At 33.5% G+C, this 17,737-nt stretch overlaps 1 protein-coding gene across 1 annotated transcript in view; it reads left to right on the top strand.

Annotated features, from left to right (window-relative positions):
* Positions 1–17,737, top strand: part of cdh22 (cadherin 22) — a 168,597-nt gene that overhangs the window by 99,681 nt on the left and 51,179 nt on the right. Inside the window, exons 4-5 of the mRNA XM_026265680.1 lie at positions 7,402–7,521; positions 14,374–14,541. Coding sequence (XP_026121465.1) covers positions 7,402–7,521; positions 14,374–14,541 — 288 coding nt within the window. The remainder of the gene's footprint in view (positions 1–7,401; positions 7,522–14,373; positions 14,542–17,737) is intronic.

The raw sequence follows: 17,737 nt of genomic DNA, 5'->3' as shown, positions 1-17,737 counted from the left end.
CAATTAGAACTCAGGAATTGCATGCAATTTTTAAACAGAAATACTGAAATAATGTTTGCTTGCAATTTTTACTTTTGGGGGGAAAATCTAATATAATACAGTTTAAAAAAATAAAGAAAAATATTTTCCATAATCTAAATGCACGGAAATGTTATATGCAACTAGAAACTAGTTCAAGGATATTTTTTCGTGCAAAACTCTCCAAGTTTAAAAAGTTACAAAAAATTTCAATGCAATATCGCAGTAGTGATGGTAGGGAAACATGTTTGCCCAATAAAGCATCCTGGATGGAGACTGTTTAAGTACTTTGTCAAAGTGGTTGAAGAATATCCCACGTCCTGTAAATCCTGATGGGACTTCCTCGAAGATCCCTGCAGTGGCCCATTGACTTTAATGACACAACATTACCCAGCTCTTTCTTTTTCTTCAGTCTCCGCTCATATCTAAGCGCGTGGTCTTTATTTTTAAGTGGGCGAATGAAAAGTGAATCAGGTGTTGAGATGGTGACAGGAATAACTTTTCACGTGAAAACACTTAGGCTTTTATGGGAGCACTAAACGATTGATACTGTGGAGTGATTTGGGCGACTCTGACGGGGTTAAATAGAGGAGAGCGGCGGACACAAATCTCTGTTACAGAGCTGTCAGTCTGTGGTCCTCTCCTGACCATCTGCTCCAGCGTCAAACACACTTCACTTGGGTCATTCCTGTTACACAGCGCCTTATGAACCCTGCAGCTTTTATCAATATGTGTGTGATATCATTTAAGTGTTTCTAGGAAAACTCTCTCTAATTATGACTTTAATAATGACTCCGCTGCTCAGTAAAGGATTGACCGTTATATGAAGTTGATTTTAATGTTATTAAAGAAGTTTTTATACTGTTCTACTGATTTTTTTGTGATTTTATAAAGCCGGATGAAATGTTTTAGTGTGACACAAACAAACTAATCCATCAAATCCATTCATCCTTAATAATGTTTCTGCTGTTGATTTCTCAAAGAAATTTTCTCAAAGAGTTTTTTTTTACCTTTAAAGGATTTACAAATGTATTTAACACGTAACTTATTATTAAAACAAGAAAAATTTAGTTTGAAGCATTTTGGCAAGAGACTGACTAAATAAAGTTACAATATATATATATATATGTATATATAGTGTGTGTGTGTGTGTGTGTGTGTGTGTGTGTGCAGTATATACTCGAGTAAAAATTATAATGTATTATTTTTCATTTTTTATGATAATAAAAATTACACAATAAATTTGTTTTATATATATTTAATTTTTATTATTATTATTATTTTTATTTATTTTTTATCCAGCCTAATAATTAAATCAGCTATTGACAGTTAGATGATCAGTGTGCTAAATTGAAAAAATGCACTCATTAAAATAATGCCACAAAGGAAGTAAAGCCTTCTGCATTATGCCAAATATTATGTTGTCTTTTTGAATCTTGGAGCACAATATTACATTTTTGGTCCAAAATAACATAACATCTATCAGTTTTTCTTTGCAGAAGTTGGACTACTAAATGATATGAATTTAAATTGTATCAACATATTAAGATATATATATATATATGGGACATGGAAATGTTTTCAAGTGCATTTATGCATTAATCTCACTGGCGGCGAGGGACGCCACTGAAAATGCAGTCTTCTTTAAGGATGGGCACATTAAAATAAATTTAGCTTTAGAGCTTCGTGTCCTCTCATATCTTAGTGTATGCATTTTTCATTGGCTATTTACAGTGCTGCTGGCTTTTCCTGCTTCTACACAGCCTCCTTCGGCTCTTCCACGAACAGCTCTTCATCTCAAACCTTCTGGGTTGCAGATTTTCAAACAGACGTCATTTGATCAAAGATCAGCTAGTGGGTTAATCTCACGCCAACCCCGAGATAAGTCTCTGGACCAGAGCGTCTCCGGTGGGTATGGGATGGAGAGCTTCCACATCAGCTTATTGTTTGATCTATATTTGATGATCGTGCCAATATAGACTTGTGTGTGGAGATGCTAGCAGGGGAAAACAAACCGGTCCGGCCTGCCCTACACAAGCCCTGTTTAATCCACATCCACCACCCCGTGTTGCTCTGCAAATATTAGCAGGATTTTGGGCTGCTGTGGGTGAAGAAGGGCCACGTCTGCTGAACTCTGATGCTGTACGTGTGATTACTTCTCATAGAAACACTGCAGCGAATCACACTGAACTTCACACTGTCTCTCTGCAATGCATGGATTACTGAAATACAGTCGCAAAAACATCCTGTCCGAAAACATGTTGTTGTTTTTAATTAAAACCCGCATGCTAATTAAATCAGCTACTGACAGACAGTTGGGTGATTAATGTGCTTAATTGTCATAAAAAATAATGTCAAAAAGCAAATGAGGCTTGCTTTGTCTTTTTTTTTTTTTTGCATTATGCAAAACATAATTACTGATTATTACTAGAAGAAAAAACTCGGATATAATTTGATAACAGTTGTTATATGCATATGTTATATGCTCATCAAGGCTGCTTTTATTTGCTAAAACAGTTCAAACTGTAATAATGTGAAATACTGTTACAATCGAAAATCAGTGTTTATTTATTTAAGGAATATACATCTCTACTATCACTCTTTAATCAATGTAACATGTTATTACTGAATAAAATATTAATAAAATAAATTAAGTAGCACAAGTGTTTCCTATATATATATATATATATATATATATATATATATATATATATATATATATATATATATATCTCGAATGTGTGACTGATAGTAGAGCATAACCTGTTGCTAAAACTCTACAGCATTTCAGTGTATTTTTAACTTCTTTTTCTCACACACATTTGTTAGGCTATTTTAGAAGAACAGTAAAAAATAAAGAAATAAATAATCCAAAATAAATAATAAATAAAGGTTGCACATATTGAATTCCCAGCCCACTCTTGCATGATGCTGAAGCTATATAGGGATCTACTTCTGGGCCAATATTTGCACTTGCTAGAAAACACAGAGAGCTCAAACACACAACTATTACGCTCCAGACCACAGGCTTTCCTTCTCTCACCCTTAACCCTTTAATGTTTAGGAAATGAAGCTGGACACGCTTACAAACGGTGCAGTTGCATGCATCAGATGGTAGTTCTAGACTCTGATGTGGATCATATGCATGTACTTTGGTACCAAACTAGCAGAGAATGTTCTCAGAACCTATTTAAGTTATATGAATATTTGATGGAATGTTTTTAACTTTGTTCTCATAACATTGAGAGAAAAAAGTCTTGGAACAACATTCTCAGGAACATTTTCGATATTATTAAGATTTTATTTGGACTTAATGAACATTCCTGTAATTTAGAGAGAAAATGCTCTTAGAATGTTAAAAAAATAATGTTCAAATAACGTTATATTTCCGGTGAAAATAAAGACAGTAGAACATTTTAGGAAATTTTTTTGTAACCTTTAACCCTCTGGAGTCTGAGGGGGTTTGGGAGCACTGAAGAAGTTTAGAAATGTCCTGACATTTGTGGGTTTTTTTTCAGTATCTTATGATTACACTTTAATTAGCACAAACTGGGCTACGGTGATATGTGACTCTTGACCACAAAAACAGTCATAAGTGTACATTATTCGAAATTTGAAATGCTTTTCATTGATGTATGGTTTGTTAGGATCGAACAATATTTGGCAGAGATAAAACCACTTTAATATCTGGAATCTAAGGATGCAAAAAAAAAAAACCTAAATACTAAGAAAATCGCCTTTAAAGTTATCTAAATGAAGTTCTTAGCAATGCATATTGCTAATCAAAAGTTACATTTTGACATATTAACAGTAGGAAATGTACAAAATATCTCCATGGAACATGCTATTTATTTAATATCCTAATGATATTTGGCATAAAAGAAAAATCAATAATTTTGACCCATAAAGTTTATTGTTGGCTATTGCTACAAATTGATTTAAGACTGCTTTTTTGCTCCAGGGTCACAAATGTGAGCACTGGGTTTTTGAAAAAAACAACGTTTTGCATGGTTAGTACAAAAAAACCTAAAAACTAAAAGTCACTGAAATAAGGCCCTAAAACACATACAGAAGATTTGTTCACAAGACTTTTGTTTTTGCCACAAAATGTTGGGGAAATCATTCTGTTCGCTCGTTCACAGAAAAACAATGCATTGATTTAACATTTGTAAAACATGTTTTGTGATAGAATGCCCTTAATGCAAGAGAGCGACTGGCTTTGAATGTTTGGTGATTCACACCTGAGAGACAAAGACCTCCTGTAATGATCCATCAGTCACTAATGTGTCTGTGAAGCTGGCAACAACATAAAATAATGGGCCTTTGTATTTTATTTACAACACCGTATAATCACTCCAAACACTGATCTGAAAGTTTTCACTGTATAGTAAGAGAACTTGCCTTTAACCATTTTTTACCAAACCATTTTTTAATAGATTAGATTAGATTCAACTTTATTGTCACTGCACATGTAAGGTACAAGGCAACGAAATGCAGTTAGCATCTAACCAGAAGTGCAATAAGCAGTAAGTACAGAATATACAGGGTCTACAATATGTACAATAACTATACAGATAAGTATTATGGACATAATTTACATATTTTAAAATACTATCAGCATGATAAACAGATGGATTATATAAAAGTATATGCACACTATACTATTTTACAGTCTTTTACCATTATTATAAACATTAATAAATCTGTTTTTAAATGTCACTATAAAAATTATTTTTCAAAGCAGATAAAACAAAGATGATATGTTTACTTCAAAATGTCACATTTAATTCAATGTGTTACTTGCAGCTTTTCTCTGATGATGGTTTGCTAGTAATTTCTGAGCGAATAGTGTTTCCAAGAAAGTCTTTCACCAAATTTGATTTATGTTACTGAATTAGACTTTAACTGATACTTAGACATTTACATAAACTCATTTTCAAAGATCTATTTAATTAGCAACAACACAACTCCAAAAAAGCTCTATTGAAATAAAAGAGCCCAGAAAAATGAAATAAAATACACTGTTAATGCATCATGAATGGCCTTTTTTCTTCATCTGATAAATAGTTTCCAATTCATGTAAGTCTAATTGTGTATGTCTCCAACTCCTCGAGTGTGTTTTTCTGTTATGTGTTCCCAGGGCACATAAACCAGGATCTAATGACCCCTTAGTGAATCCGAGGCTGTGCATTAATGTGCTTCCTCTTCCTGTTTGAGTGTAAACACAATAAAATAGCATTTGCATTTATATAGTTTTTCACCAGTGGTGTTACTCGACTCAGGGCGGGCCGTCGGACAGCTTCATGCTGATTATTACCTGTGGAAAATTAAGATAAGTAAGTAATCCCATGAAAGGAAATAGCTTTGCATCATCTCCACTCAAGAGAAATGCAATCTTACAGTTCGATTTTTAATGCAATGCAGGCCGAGTTATCCTGGAGCGGAGTATAGGCATTCGTGATCTTTTGAAGATTGTGCTTTTTTTCCCTGAAAATGTTGGGAGTTATTTGTTGTACTGAATGCCGATATGCAGAGTCTGTTTCTTTAATACACCAGCAAATCTTCCTGGCAGTAAGTTTGCCTCCGCAGCCCCATTAGGCAAAATAGTGCGCTATAAACAAAACTCAACTTGAAAGAGCGGCCGCACACTGTAACATGTTAGAATATCCTCAGAGTTTTATCCGAGCGTTTGATGTTTCTTGTGCTAAACGGATTGAAGGTTTGAGAAAGCAGAAAGCTACCGTGCAGATAGCGATCGTGGAGTTTGGCTTCGGTGAAAATGCTTTTCTTTAATGATAAATTATTGTCCTTTTCTGGGAGCCCTCAAGGGTGTGACAGAAGACAAACAAGATTCTGACACTTCTCGTTAATTAACCTAATTAGCATAGGTCTATTATGTGGCCGGACAGTATCATGACAGGTCTTGGTGAGAGACTGCAACGATGACCTTTTGTGGACACCACCAGCTGTCAGCAATTACCTGAGAGCGAATAAAAACTCTGGAGTGCTTCAGCACTGCTTTACGCTACATATACAGTCACCGAGCGGGCTAGAGTCGTCTCTTAAATGCTTTTATTTAGCAATCATGCATTAAACTGATCATTTGCATGTTTATTTATACCTATAGCGCTTCTAACGATGTACATTGTTGCAAAGGAGCTTCACAGAAAAAGATGTGTCTACACTAAAATTAAGAGCAAGTTATTAGTGGTGGCTATGTCAAAGTCATTTCTAATGTTACATTTTTTTTTTTATAAATGCTGTTATCTAGAAGAATCGTGAAAAAATAGTATCATGGCTTCCAAAAAAAAAAAAAAAAAAAAAAAGTTTTCAACCAGTGTTATTTTGTAGCAGTTGTTTTTATTTATTTTTAATCTTTATATTTTACATTTTAATATTAGCATTAGGTTTAGTTTAGTTACATTGTATTATTTTTGTTTCTGACATTTCTATATGTTCTATAAGTTTGTCTTTTATTTGCTTTTCATTTATTTGTTTATTTATTTTTTATTTTAGTTATTTTAGTTTATCATGTTAAATAAAATGAAAATAAGAAACTGCCCTGAAAAGAAAAATAAGTTTAAAATAAATTTGATTTTATTTTATTTTATTATTTTTTTGTTTATTATTGTTGTTTTATGATTTTAGTTTGTTTCAGCTATAATAACCCTGTTTTCTGCATTTATAATAATAATAATAAGAAGAAGAAATGTTTCTTGAGCAGCAAATCAAAAAAAGTATATTTAATATAGTGTACTTCTTGCACTATTCTAAAACATTCTGAACTTGATCGATTGATTGAAGCTCCATCTTATTTGCATCAGATTTTCAGAGAATACAGTCTGTTCCTTGCACGCAGTTATCTTATTCTTTCTTAGGCTTTCATGCTACTTCTCTGTCGTTTCTGGAGCTCGACAGACGTGGTCACAGTGAGCTGTTGTTGTACAGAAAAGAGCTTTGTAGAGATTCCTCCAAAACTCTTCTTTTGTGCAAGAAATTCGTACAGGTTTGGAGCGACATGGGTGTGCAAACTCCTTCTTTAAACTCTGTGTGTTTTATCTTCTCCCGTCTGCGTTCTCCAGGCTTTTCTTGCGAGAAGCTTGCATTTCCCCCTCTGGAATAGGGTCCATTAAACTTTATAGGCTGCAGGCTTTGCTTTAGTTAAAACGTGAGACTAAATGTAAATATGTGCTTTGTATCAGGAGCCAGGAGGCAGTTGAGGCATGCACAATTGACTCAGAAAATGCACTGAATAAATGTACTTAAAGTACAACTAAATGCAGCAGAAACACTTATAATTTGATGCTAATCAGATGTTGTTTTTCTTGATGAAAGCTGTAAGTGTGAGGCTCGTTCTGATGTCATTGATGTGTTTGACCGCAGGTACGTCGGTGATGAAGGTTATGGCCTCGGATGCTGATGATCCGACCTATGGAAGCAGCGCTCGGATCGTTTACAGCGTTCTGGAAGGAGAACGGGTCTTTACTGTTGACCGACAAACAGGTAAGTGCAGAAATGAGTTCCCTGTCATCTCCTATTGAAAGATCATATTTATTCATGTCATCAATTGGATACTCATCATTGCTGCATTTGCACCCAAACATCACGATGAAAAGGTTTTCCACTCACTTAGTTCAACTTTTCGAGCTATGACATTTTAGTTAGGGATTTTATTTATTATTATTGGTATTTATTTACTGATAGTTGTTTCTTGCTTTTAATAGGCTTCGCTATAATTCAGTGATTTTCTTTTGTAAGTGCACCATCTCTTAGTACTGAGTTTATCACAAAAAGCCCCAAAAACCCTGTTAGAAATTTAGAAAAATAGCTATTGAATAATTTTGGTAGTTCTTTAAGTATGAAGTAAAATCTTATTTATTTTCTCAGTAGATGAACTGTGTTTTATTTTAACAGAGTTATGAGAATTGCAAGTGATTTCGATGCCATGTTACATTAACTGTTTAATAGCCAAAGTCCTGGTGAAGAATTGACTTAAGATATCTTTTATTTATTTAGTCAATACTCTCTCCTCAGTAATGCTTTATTTATATGAAATATACAATAAAAGCACTACTATTATGAAATATTATTCCCATTTAAAATGACAGTTTTTATATGAATAAAATGTATCATGTTCAATATTAAAAATTTCAGCATCATTACTCCTGTGTTAATATATAAATATTATTTTCTGATTAAGAAACTTTTTTTTAATAATCATCAATGTTGAAAACAGGGTTATTATAAATGAATAGAATAGAATAGAAATTAAAACGGAAATATAATTAATAAAATTAATTTAAAAACTATATAGATATATACAATAAAATGAAATAAAAAGTGACAAATATACACAACAAAATTACTAAAACTGAAATTAAAATGAAAAAGGAAAATTAAAACACTTTAATGATACTGAAATAATATTGGATGAAAGCTTTTTTTGGAATAGAAAGTGCAAAAGAACAGCATTTCTTAGAAATTAAAACTCTTAACATTATACTTGCCTTTACTGTCAGTCTTGATCATTTTAAAGTGTCCTAACTAAATGACCCCAAACTTTTGAACGATAAAATACACACTTCTAACCATAAATTTGCCAGATATTATTCTGGCAAATTGTCACAAGCCTCGTGTTTTGTTTAACACCATTGACTCACTTTTAAATGCCCTGCAGAATGCTTGTATGGAGGCATCCCCTGTTATGTCTTCCTTTGCTTTTTTATTGATAAGGTCACTTCTATTAGGTCTCCAATTGTACCTTCAGCTTCAGACCCTTCAATCTCTGTCCCCTGCTCGGCTGTCTTTGATCATTTTGAGCTGGTGACTTTTTCCTCTTTAGAGGAGGTTGTTGGTCATTTGAAGCCCTCGGGTTCTCCAAATGATGCTGTCCCCCCTCGACTATTTAAGGAGGTTTTCCCCACTGTAGGACCATCTGTAGTAGTCTGACCTCGGGTGTGGTCCCTAAAATTTTAAGACATGCAGTAGTTCAACCTCTGATTAAAAAAACTACTCTAGATCCGTCAGTTCTTGCTAATTTCAGGCCTATTTCCAAATTGCCTTTTCTTTCAAAAATCCTGGAGAAGATTGTTTACAGTCAATTATTGGCCTTTTTGGAAGAACATAATATACTAGAGGTTTTCTAGTCTGGTTTTAAGACCTTGCACAGCACCGATACCGCTCTTTTTTAAGAGTTTTTAATGATATCTTTTTAGCTACTGACTCTGGTGACTGTGTTATCCTTGTGCTTTTAGATCTAACTGCTGCATTTGACACAGTGGATCATGAAATATTGATTTCACGTTTAAGGCAGTGGGTGGGCATCAGTGGCATAGCACTGGAGTGGTTTAGGTCATACTTGGCGGATCGAACTTTTTGTTTTAGGTTAGGTGACTCTTTATCCTCCTCTGCTCCTCTCTTGTGTGGGGTCCCACAGGGCTCAGTCCTCGGCCCTCTACTTTTCTCTCTGTATTTGCTTCCACTTGGTTCTTGTGTTAGCTTAGGTGACTCTGTATCCTCCTCTGCTCCTCTCTTGTGTGGGGTCCCACAGGGCTCAGTCCTCGGCCCTCTACTGTTCTCTCTGTATTTGCTTCCACTTGGTTCCATACTTAGAAAGTACGGCATTTCATTCCACTGTTATGCAGATGACAGTCAGATTTATGTACCTCTTAAAAATAAAAATTATAACTCAACTACTCAATTGTCTCTATGACATAAAGGCCTGGATGGCTCTGAACGTTTTAAATTTTAATGATAAAAACACAGAAGTTATGGTTTTTGGAGGCACCACTGGGACCCCGCCTGTACTGTAGATCTGGGCTCCTTGGTACCCTATATTAAACCTAGTATCACAAACCTAGGAGATAAAGTGGACCCTAAGCTTAAATTTGACAGTCAGATCAAAGCTGTTGTCAAATCAAGCTTCTTTCATTTAAGGCAGCTTGCCAAAATAAAGCCAATTCTGTCAAGAGAACATTTTGAAACTGTAATCCACGCCTCTGTAACTACACGGCTGGACTACTGTAATTGACTATATGTGGGGGTTAGTGGGTCCTCCATCACCCGTCTCCAGATGATACAAAGAGCAGCAGGACGTCTTTTAATGGGCACACGTAAACATGAGCACATATCCTCTATTTTAGCTTCTTTACACTGGCTGCCTATTCAATTTAGGATCCATTAAAAAAATTCTGTTATTTGCTTTTAAATCACTAAATGGTCTTGCTCCGCCATACCTCTCTGAGCTTCTACACTCTTATAAACCTGTCCGCTCTCTCAGATCAGATGATCAGCTGCTCCTGACTGTGCCTAAAACTAAGGTGCATGGTATAAATGAGCATGCTTTGACTCTGAAAAATAAGTGCATTCCTTAAATAATTCTGAAGCAAGTTTTGTTTTGATTTGGAGATATAGTTGAGTGGAAGTAAACTTCAGATGGACCGTCATCACGGGAGTTTCCAGCAAGTATCTTAGCTTTTGTTGCCTGCGTTCGTCCCCCGGGGAGCTAGTACTAAACTTTTAATGATTATTTTTTTCGGGCCGGCGGGCACGAGACCTGAGAGCAGCGGATGATAAATGTCTTCGCCTTCCTTCTGATCTGAGAAAAGTTAGATGAGCTGGAAGCAGATGACCTTGTTTATTTTCCTAAAAAACTGCATTAATCCCTGGATGGGCTTTTAGTCTTTGACACGGGATAAATAAAGAGGCTAGTTAAGCAGTTTGATATTAATATGAGTTTATTAGATCCAGTGTTAGTGGCTTGTGTTTGAACTATGGCTTCTCATCTCACGCTCTCCAAATCTACAAACTGTTTGATGATGTTCTCATTTGCTTCTGCAATTTTCTCAAATGAGAGGCTTTTTCTGAAATCACCAGCAGAATAGGGAAGAAATGCTGCACCAGAAGAGGATGTGATTGATCATAGCTCGCTCTTTCAGAAGAAAGTGATCTCTTCTGCTCACCAAGCCGGCATTTATTTGACCAAAAATACAGTAAAAACAGTAAAAAATTTTACATTTTATTACAATTGAAAATAACTGTTTTCTATATAAATATACTGTAAATCGTAATTTATTCCAGTGACCAAAGTTGAATTTTCAGCATCATTACTCCAGTCTTCGTTGTCACATGATCCTTCAGAAATCATTCTAATATCTATCTATCTATCTATCTATCTATCTATCTATCTATCTATCTATCTATCTATCTATCTATCTATCTATCTATCTATCTATCTATCTATCTATCTATCTATCTATCTATCTATCTATCTATCTATCTATCTATCTATCTATCTATCTATCTATCTATCTATCTATCTATCTATCAGTTGAGCTATTAAAAAGATCTGAAGTTCATCAAACGCAGTGTCTGACCGTGATCCACCAGGATCTCCATGTGTCCTTCAGAGGTGTTTCAGGTGGAGTGCTTCAGACTGTACTTGTAATGGATCCTCATCACAGAGAGAGAGTGAACAGTGACTTCAGCAGCACAGATGTATCCCACACACAAACATCGCCGATGGCTAGCGCTTCCTCACCGGGAATGCAGATCTCTAGAGCGGAGAGCCAAAGAAATGCAGATAGAAACTGACAGACAGCCAGACGAGCAGCTGTATGTTGCACAAACCCACAAGAAACGCCACGGATTTCTTTTGTTTTGTTTTCGTTCCCCAAGGTGTTTGACTACAGGGACAGCACATTGTATTATCTAATGTTCAGAAGGTTTCAGAATAGTGCAGTTTGGTGACTGAGAACTTTTTCGGGTCATATTTCACACCACAATATTATATATATGTATGTATATATATATATATATATATATAATATTTGCTAATATTATATATTATAATTTTGTTGTTGTTTGGTTTAAAAATATGATTTTGGGGAATTAAAAAGTTGGCATTTATTATTATTATTATTATTATTATTGTTGTTGTTGTTGTTGTGTGTTATTATTTTCTATAGAATTTAAGTAATTTTTTGTTGTTTCAGAATGTGTTTGCATTAATGCAAATTTGGGAGAAGTATTATTTTCTATTATTTTCTTTTTTTTTTCAATAAAAAAAAACATCCTAATTGTTTACAAATATGATGTTGGGGAATTAAATATTTTATTATTATTATTATTATTATTATTATTATTATTATTATTATTATTATTATTATTATTTTTATTATTGTTGTTGTTGTTGTTTTGTGTGTTATTATTTTCTATTAAATTCAAGAACATTTTTTGTTTCAGAATATGTTTACATTAATGCAAATTTGGGAAAAGTATTATTTTCTTTTTTTTTTCAATTAAAAAAACATCCTAATTGTTTACAAATATAATGTTTGGGAATTAAATATTTTGTTATTATTATTATTATTATTATTATTATTATTATTACAGTAAAGACAATGGCATTTTTACATTGCTTAATTGTGATTAAAGTAATATCACAGTGAAAAAAATAAAAAAAATAAATAAATAATAATAATAATAATGCTCATAAAAGGGGCTTTTCAAATTCAAATATGTATGTAAAAAGAAAAAAAGAATGACTTTTCCGAATAAAGATCATGGCATAATGCATTTTTTATTTTTTATTGCTGGCAGCACTTGCTCTGGGGAAATTATTGTAGATTAGTTCAGCGATAACAAACGACTCTTATCAACAGTTGCATTGATTTTGTCAGCTTTACACCAGCGCGTCTGACAGACACAGAATGAAAAGCACAAGGCTTTGATAGTGATTTCACGAGCTCTTTAATGTAGATGTAAGATTGTGGCTGATGAAATCTTTCACTCATCGCTACTGTAACGTCTGCAGTCGTCTCCTGCCGTGTGACTGACAGTGATTGTTAGAGGCTTGTCACATTTCGTGTCAAATGCACTGCATCCAGTCGTGCTCATGTGACATCAGGACAGAAGAGAGAAAGAGAGAGAGAGGTTATACGCAACAGGTTCTGTTGTTTCAGCTTATCTTTTGCCTGCATTCTTAAAAAAGGGTGATTTTAGGTTTCCCTGTGATGTGAACAGAATAAAGGAGCGGCGCAGCAGGAGTGTCTGGCTGGCATGTGTCCTTTACCATTCTCATCATTTCCATGCCTGTGTCTAACCAATGCCATGGCAACAAAGGATAATTGCAGTCCTTCAGGGTAACACAGTGCCATGGTCTTTATTTCACTCCCAAAATATCTTGATTCCAGGACCAGTGTTCCTGCGGCGAATCACGTTTAGAGGAGAAAAGCAAGTCATTTACAGACCTTCATGGCTTTTGCACCATCCTAGTTTTGTGTTTAGTTGCGAATCACTCATCAGTACAAGTGTGAGCTTCACGAAACAAGGGCTGGTTCAAAATTATAATATATGATAAAAATGGTAAATATAATTGAATATTTGTTGGTATTAGATGTTTTATACTTTTTTGGTTTAATTTAAAGTTTGGTTTACATTTTTATAATTTCTGTTTCTTTAATTTTTTTTGAATAATAATAATATATTTTATTCAGCTTAACTGCATATATGCATATATATATATATAATTAGCCTTTTGTATTTTCAATTTTCATTTTATTTTAAGTTTTTGTAATTTTGTGGCATGCTTTTGTCATTGTTATTTTTTTTTCTCATTTATACTATTATAGAAAATCTATTTTATATACTATATATACTTTTATGACATTTAATAATATTTTGAATCAAATTTTCTATTTTTTATTTTAATTTACATTTTAGATTACATTTTAGTATTTTTGTTGGGTGCTTTATCTTTCTTTGTTATATCTCTATTTATTTTTAGAGTTTTTATTTCAGCAATTCAGTTTAAAGTAATTTCAGTTAATTGCATCTATTGAATTAATTAACTCCATCGAATATTTCTATTTTATTTTATTTCAGCTATATTTCAGTTAACAAAAACTATTTTAATTGTATGGTTTTGGTTAAAATTATTTTTAATTGTTATGAATCTCAAAAGGGAGCTTCAGTCCGTTTCTGCAAAATATTGTATGGATGGAAAATTAGAGTGAAACACATTCGTCAGTCTCAAACGCTGGCAGTGTGAACACAACTTACAAAATCTTAAGGCATTTATAATTTCATGAGACTTTGTCTTCTTTCTTTATTTCATTTCTCCTTTGCATTTATATTCATATCAGTTTTTTTTTCATGGTACCACTTTAATTGCATTCAAAGTTCCTTTGAATTGAAGTTAAATCTAAGAGCATAAGATAACTATTAGTGAATTCAGACATGTGAAGCTGCTCGTGTGACCTTTAAACACCCATCAATCCACCTCTCTCTCTCTCTCTCTCTCTCTCTCTCTCTCTCTCTCTCTCTCCCCCTCTCTCTCTCTCTCTTCTTCTTCAGGAGTGATCCGGACGGCCGTGGCGGATCTGGATCGGGAGACACAGGACCGATACGAGCTGGTGGTCAAAGCCACAGATATGGCAGGCCAAATGGGCGGCCTCTCTGGATCCACTACAGTGACCATCGTGATCACGGATGTTAACGACAACCCTCCGCGCTTCCCTCAGAGTGAGTGCGCTTTGCCACGTCTCCTTCGGGTGAATGGTTCATCAGAACAGCCATCTGACAGATTCTTCAGCACATGCGCACCAACAAATGCCCTTGCAAAATAAAAATTGCGATTTCCAAGTCATAAAGGTTAATAAATAAGTAACTTTCTAGAATAAGGTCTCATGTTTTTTACATTAGGTAACGCAATCGATCAGTCTTATTCAGATTGTAGCTCATTTCGAATTTGTATGATTATAGTATTATTTACATGCTATTATTAATATTTTTGTATTTTCAAATTTCATTTTCATTTTAGGTAACTTTTTGGAAATTAAGTTTATTTCTATTCAGTTTTAATTTACTCTTATTGAATTTTTTGAGTAAATATTTCTAATTTGTGCTATTTAAGTGCTATTTATATTCTGTTGTAGCATTTGTTTATATTTTAAATGACCTTTTTTAACATTTTTATTTTTATTTCTTTTTGTGCTTTTATCATTTTCTTTCTTTCTTTCTTTCTTATATTTATTCAGCTTTAATCTTTTTTTTTAATTCCAGTTAAACATTTCTAAATGTTTAAGGCAACATTTCTAAAAAAAAATTTTTTTCAATCTGATATTTGTATTTTATTTTATTGCAGCTTTATTTTAATCAATGGAAACTTTGTATATATATATATATATATATATATATATATATATATATATATATATATATATATATATATATATATATATATATATATATATATATTTGGTTGTAGTTAATGTTTTAGTTTCAAATTTTCTTATAATTAAAAAAATAAAAAAACATGTACATTATTAAAAAATGACAAACATTGATAAATGGGTAACACTTTACAATAATAATCGATAATCAATTAGACTCATCAGTAAAGAGCAAAAATTGCAGTTTATCAATAAAATCTGTTTTACACATTATTTGAAAAAGTAGAGCTCTCTTTATGCAACTGAAGTTGTCACCTTGATAAAATTCTTGTTATTATTCATATTTTAAATGATTTGTTTAAGTGCTCAAAAGACTTTTAAAGTATGTAATATTTGCATTGACGTTCTGTAATGCTGGAAGAGCACAGCTCTGTTTGCTTTGGCTCACTTTGAGTCGACTAATGCGGTGGAATCATTGAGCAGCTCCAGCTATAAACTAATAAAGCACAGAATCTGTCCCTGCTAATGCGAATGCGGCACAAGCCAGACACTACTTGAAAACCTGAACAATTGGAACGAACTAATAGAGTTTGGGATTGCAGAAGTGACACAAGCAGGCTGTGAGATGAATGTTGCTATTTGCGTTTGCTCTTGAACATTCATCTACTTGTAGAGTCTCTTCTATAGAGGAAAAGGGGGGTTAGTTTCTTAGTATTTGTGACCCTGGAGCACAAAACCAGTATGGGTCGCTGGGGTATATTTGTAGCAATGGCCAAAAAAAAAACATTGTACGTGTCAAAATTATACATTTTTCTTTTAATGCAAAAAATTATTAGGATATTAAGTACAGACCATGTTCCTTTCCAATTTCCTACCGTAAATATATCAAAATGAATTTTTTAATTAGTAATATGCATTGCTTAGAACTTCATTTGGACAATGTTAAAGATGATTTTCTCAATATTTAGATTTTTTTTTTTTTTGCTCCCACAGATTCCATTTTTTTTTAAATAGTTGTATCTACGACAAATATTGTTCGATCCTAACAAAGCATACATCAATGGAAAGCCTGTTTTTTTTTTAATCTTTCAGATAATACATAAATCTAAATTTCTTAAATGGGCCCTTTTGACTGGTTTTGGGGTTCAGGGTGAAAATGTGCCCTCAGGCCATCCATTTGAATCTTCATCATATTTGGAGAAATGTGTCAATTCATCACTTGTTTACAAGTGGATGCTCTGCAGTGAATGGGTGCCGTCAGAATGAGAGTTCAAACAGCTGATAAAAACATCACAATAATCCACACCACTCCAGTCCATCAGTTAACATCTGGAGGAGACAAAAGCTGAAAAAAATCCAGCATTAAGATGTTTTAACGTTATATGATTCCTCTATCCATAATTTCTCCAGTGAAAAAGTAACAGTAAAAAAAAACATGAAGTCCATACCTGAAAAATAAATTGTTTGGATTTTGATGTGAGAGACAACAGGAGATGGACTTTTCCACAGGATGAAGTGTTATTATGGATTATGCACTCATATTGTAGTTGGAAGCAAATCCAACTAATTATAATTCTGACGGCACCCATTCACCTTCAGAGGATCCATTCAGCACATTTTCATTTTTGGGTGAACGGCTGTCAAAATCTGAGCAACTGATGGCAGAAGTTTTGAGGTTATTGTTGCTTTAAATCACAGACTCTCGTTGAAAAAGAGAGACTTTTTAGTGTGAACGCCACTAAACCTCTGCTGTCAGTTCTGAATGTCTATCAGAGAACCGTCAGTCTTATGTGTTCGGTCAGTAACATCAAAGTTCAGTCAAAATCCGTCAGCCTTCAAACTCCAAATTATTCCACTGTCTGAAAGAATCTTTTTGGATGAGATTTCTTTTGATTAGAAATTCTGTAGTATAGCATGTGTACAGTAAGGGTTGATTTTATTAGAGTTAAGAAAATGTGATTTAATTGACTCTACACTACCATTCAAAAGTCTGAGATTGAAAAGATTTGTTTTTTTTTTTATTTTATTTTAAAGTCTCTAATGTGCTTTTATGGAAGGCTCCATTTTTATGATGAAAAATACAGTAAAAAGAGTGAAATATTATAACAATTTAAAATATTTATTTTCTGTGTGAATATATAGAGTAAAATGTAATTTATTCCAGTGATGCGCAGCTGTATTTTCAGCATCGTTCCTCTAATCTTCAAGTGTCACATGATCTTCAGAAATAATTATAATATATTGATTCATAGATCCACATTTTACTTTAAAATGCATATGAAATATCATGAGCTCACGTTTATACGTTTCATATTAAAACATTTGAAAACAAATGCCACTGATTCAAATGAATCATTCCGTTGAGTTTTGAACTGATTCATTAGAACGAATGATTCACAGACACATTCTGAACGTTTCTTTAAATAATCTTCGAAGCAGGCTGACTTGTGTTTAGGAGAGCATCACATATCATCTCTTAACCTCAGTGCTCATGCTACGTCCGTCTAGAAAGATTTATACACAATCATTAAGAATTGATTTCTCTG

This window comes from Carassius auratus, chromosome 6, assembly GCF_003368295.1.
Source record: "Carassius auratus strain Wakin chromosome 6, ASM336829v1, whole genome shotgun sequence".
NCBI classification, from domain to species: Eukaryota; Metazoa; Chordata; class Actinopteri; order Cypriniformes; family Cyprinidae; genus Carassius; species Carassius auratus.
This window is presented reverse-complemented; position numbering and strand designations above follow the sequence as displayed.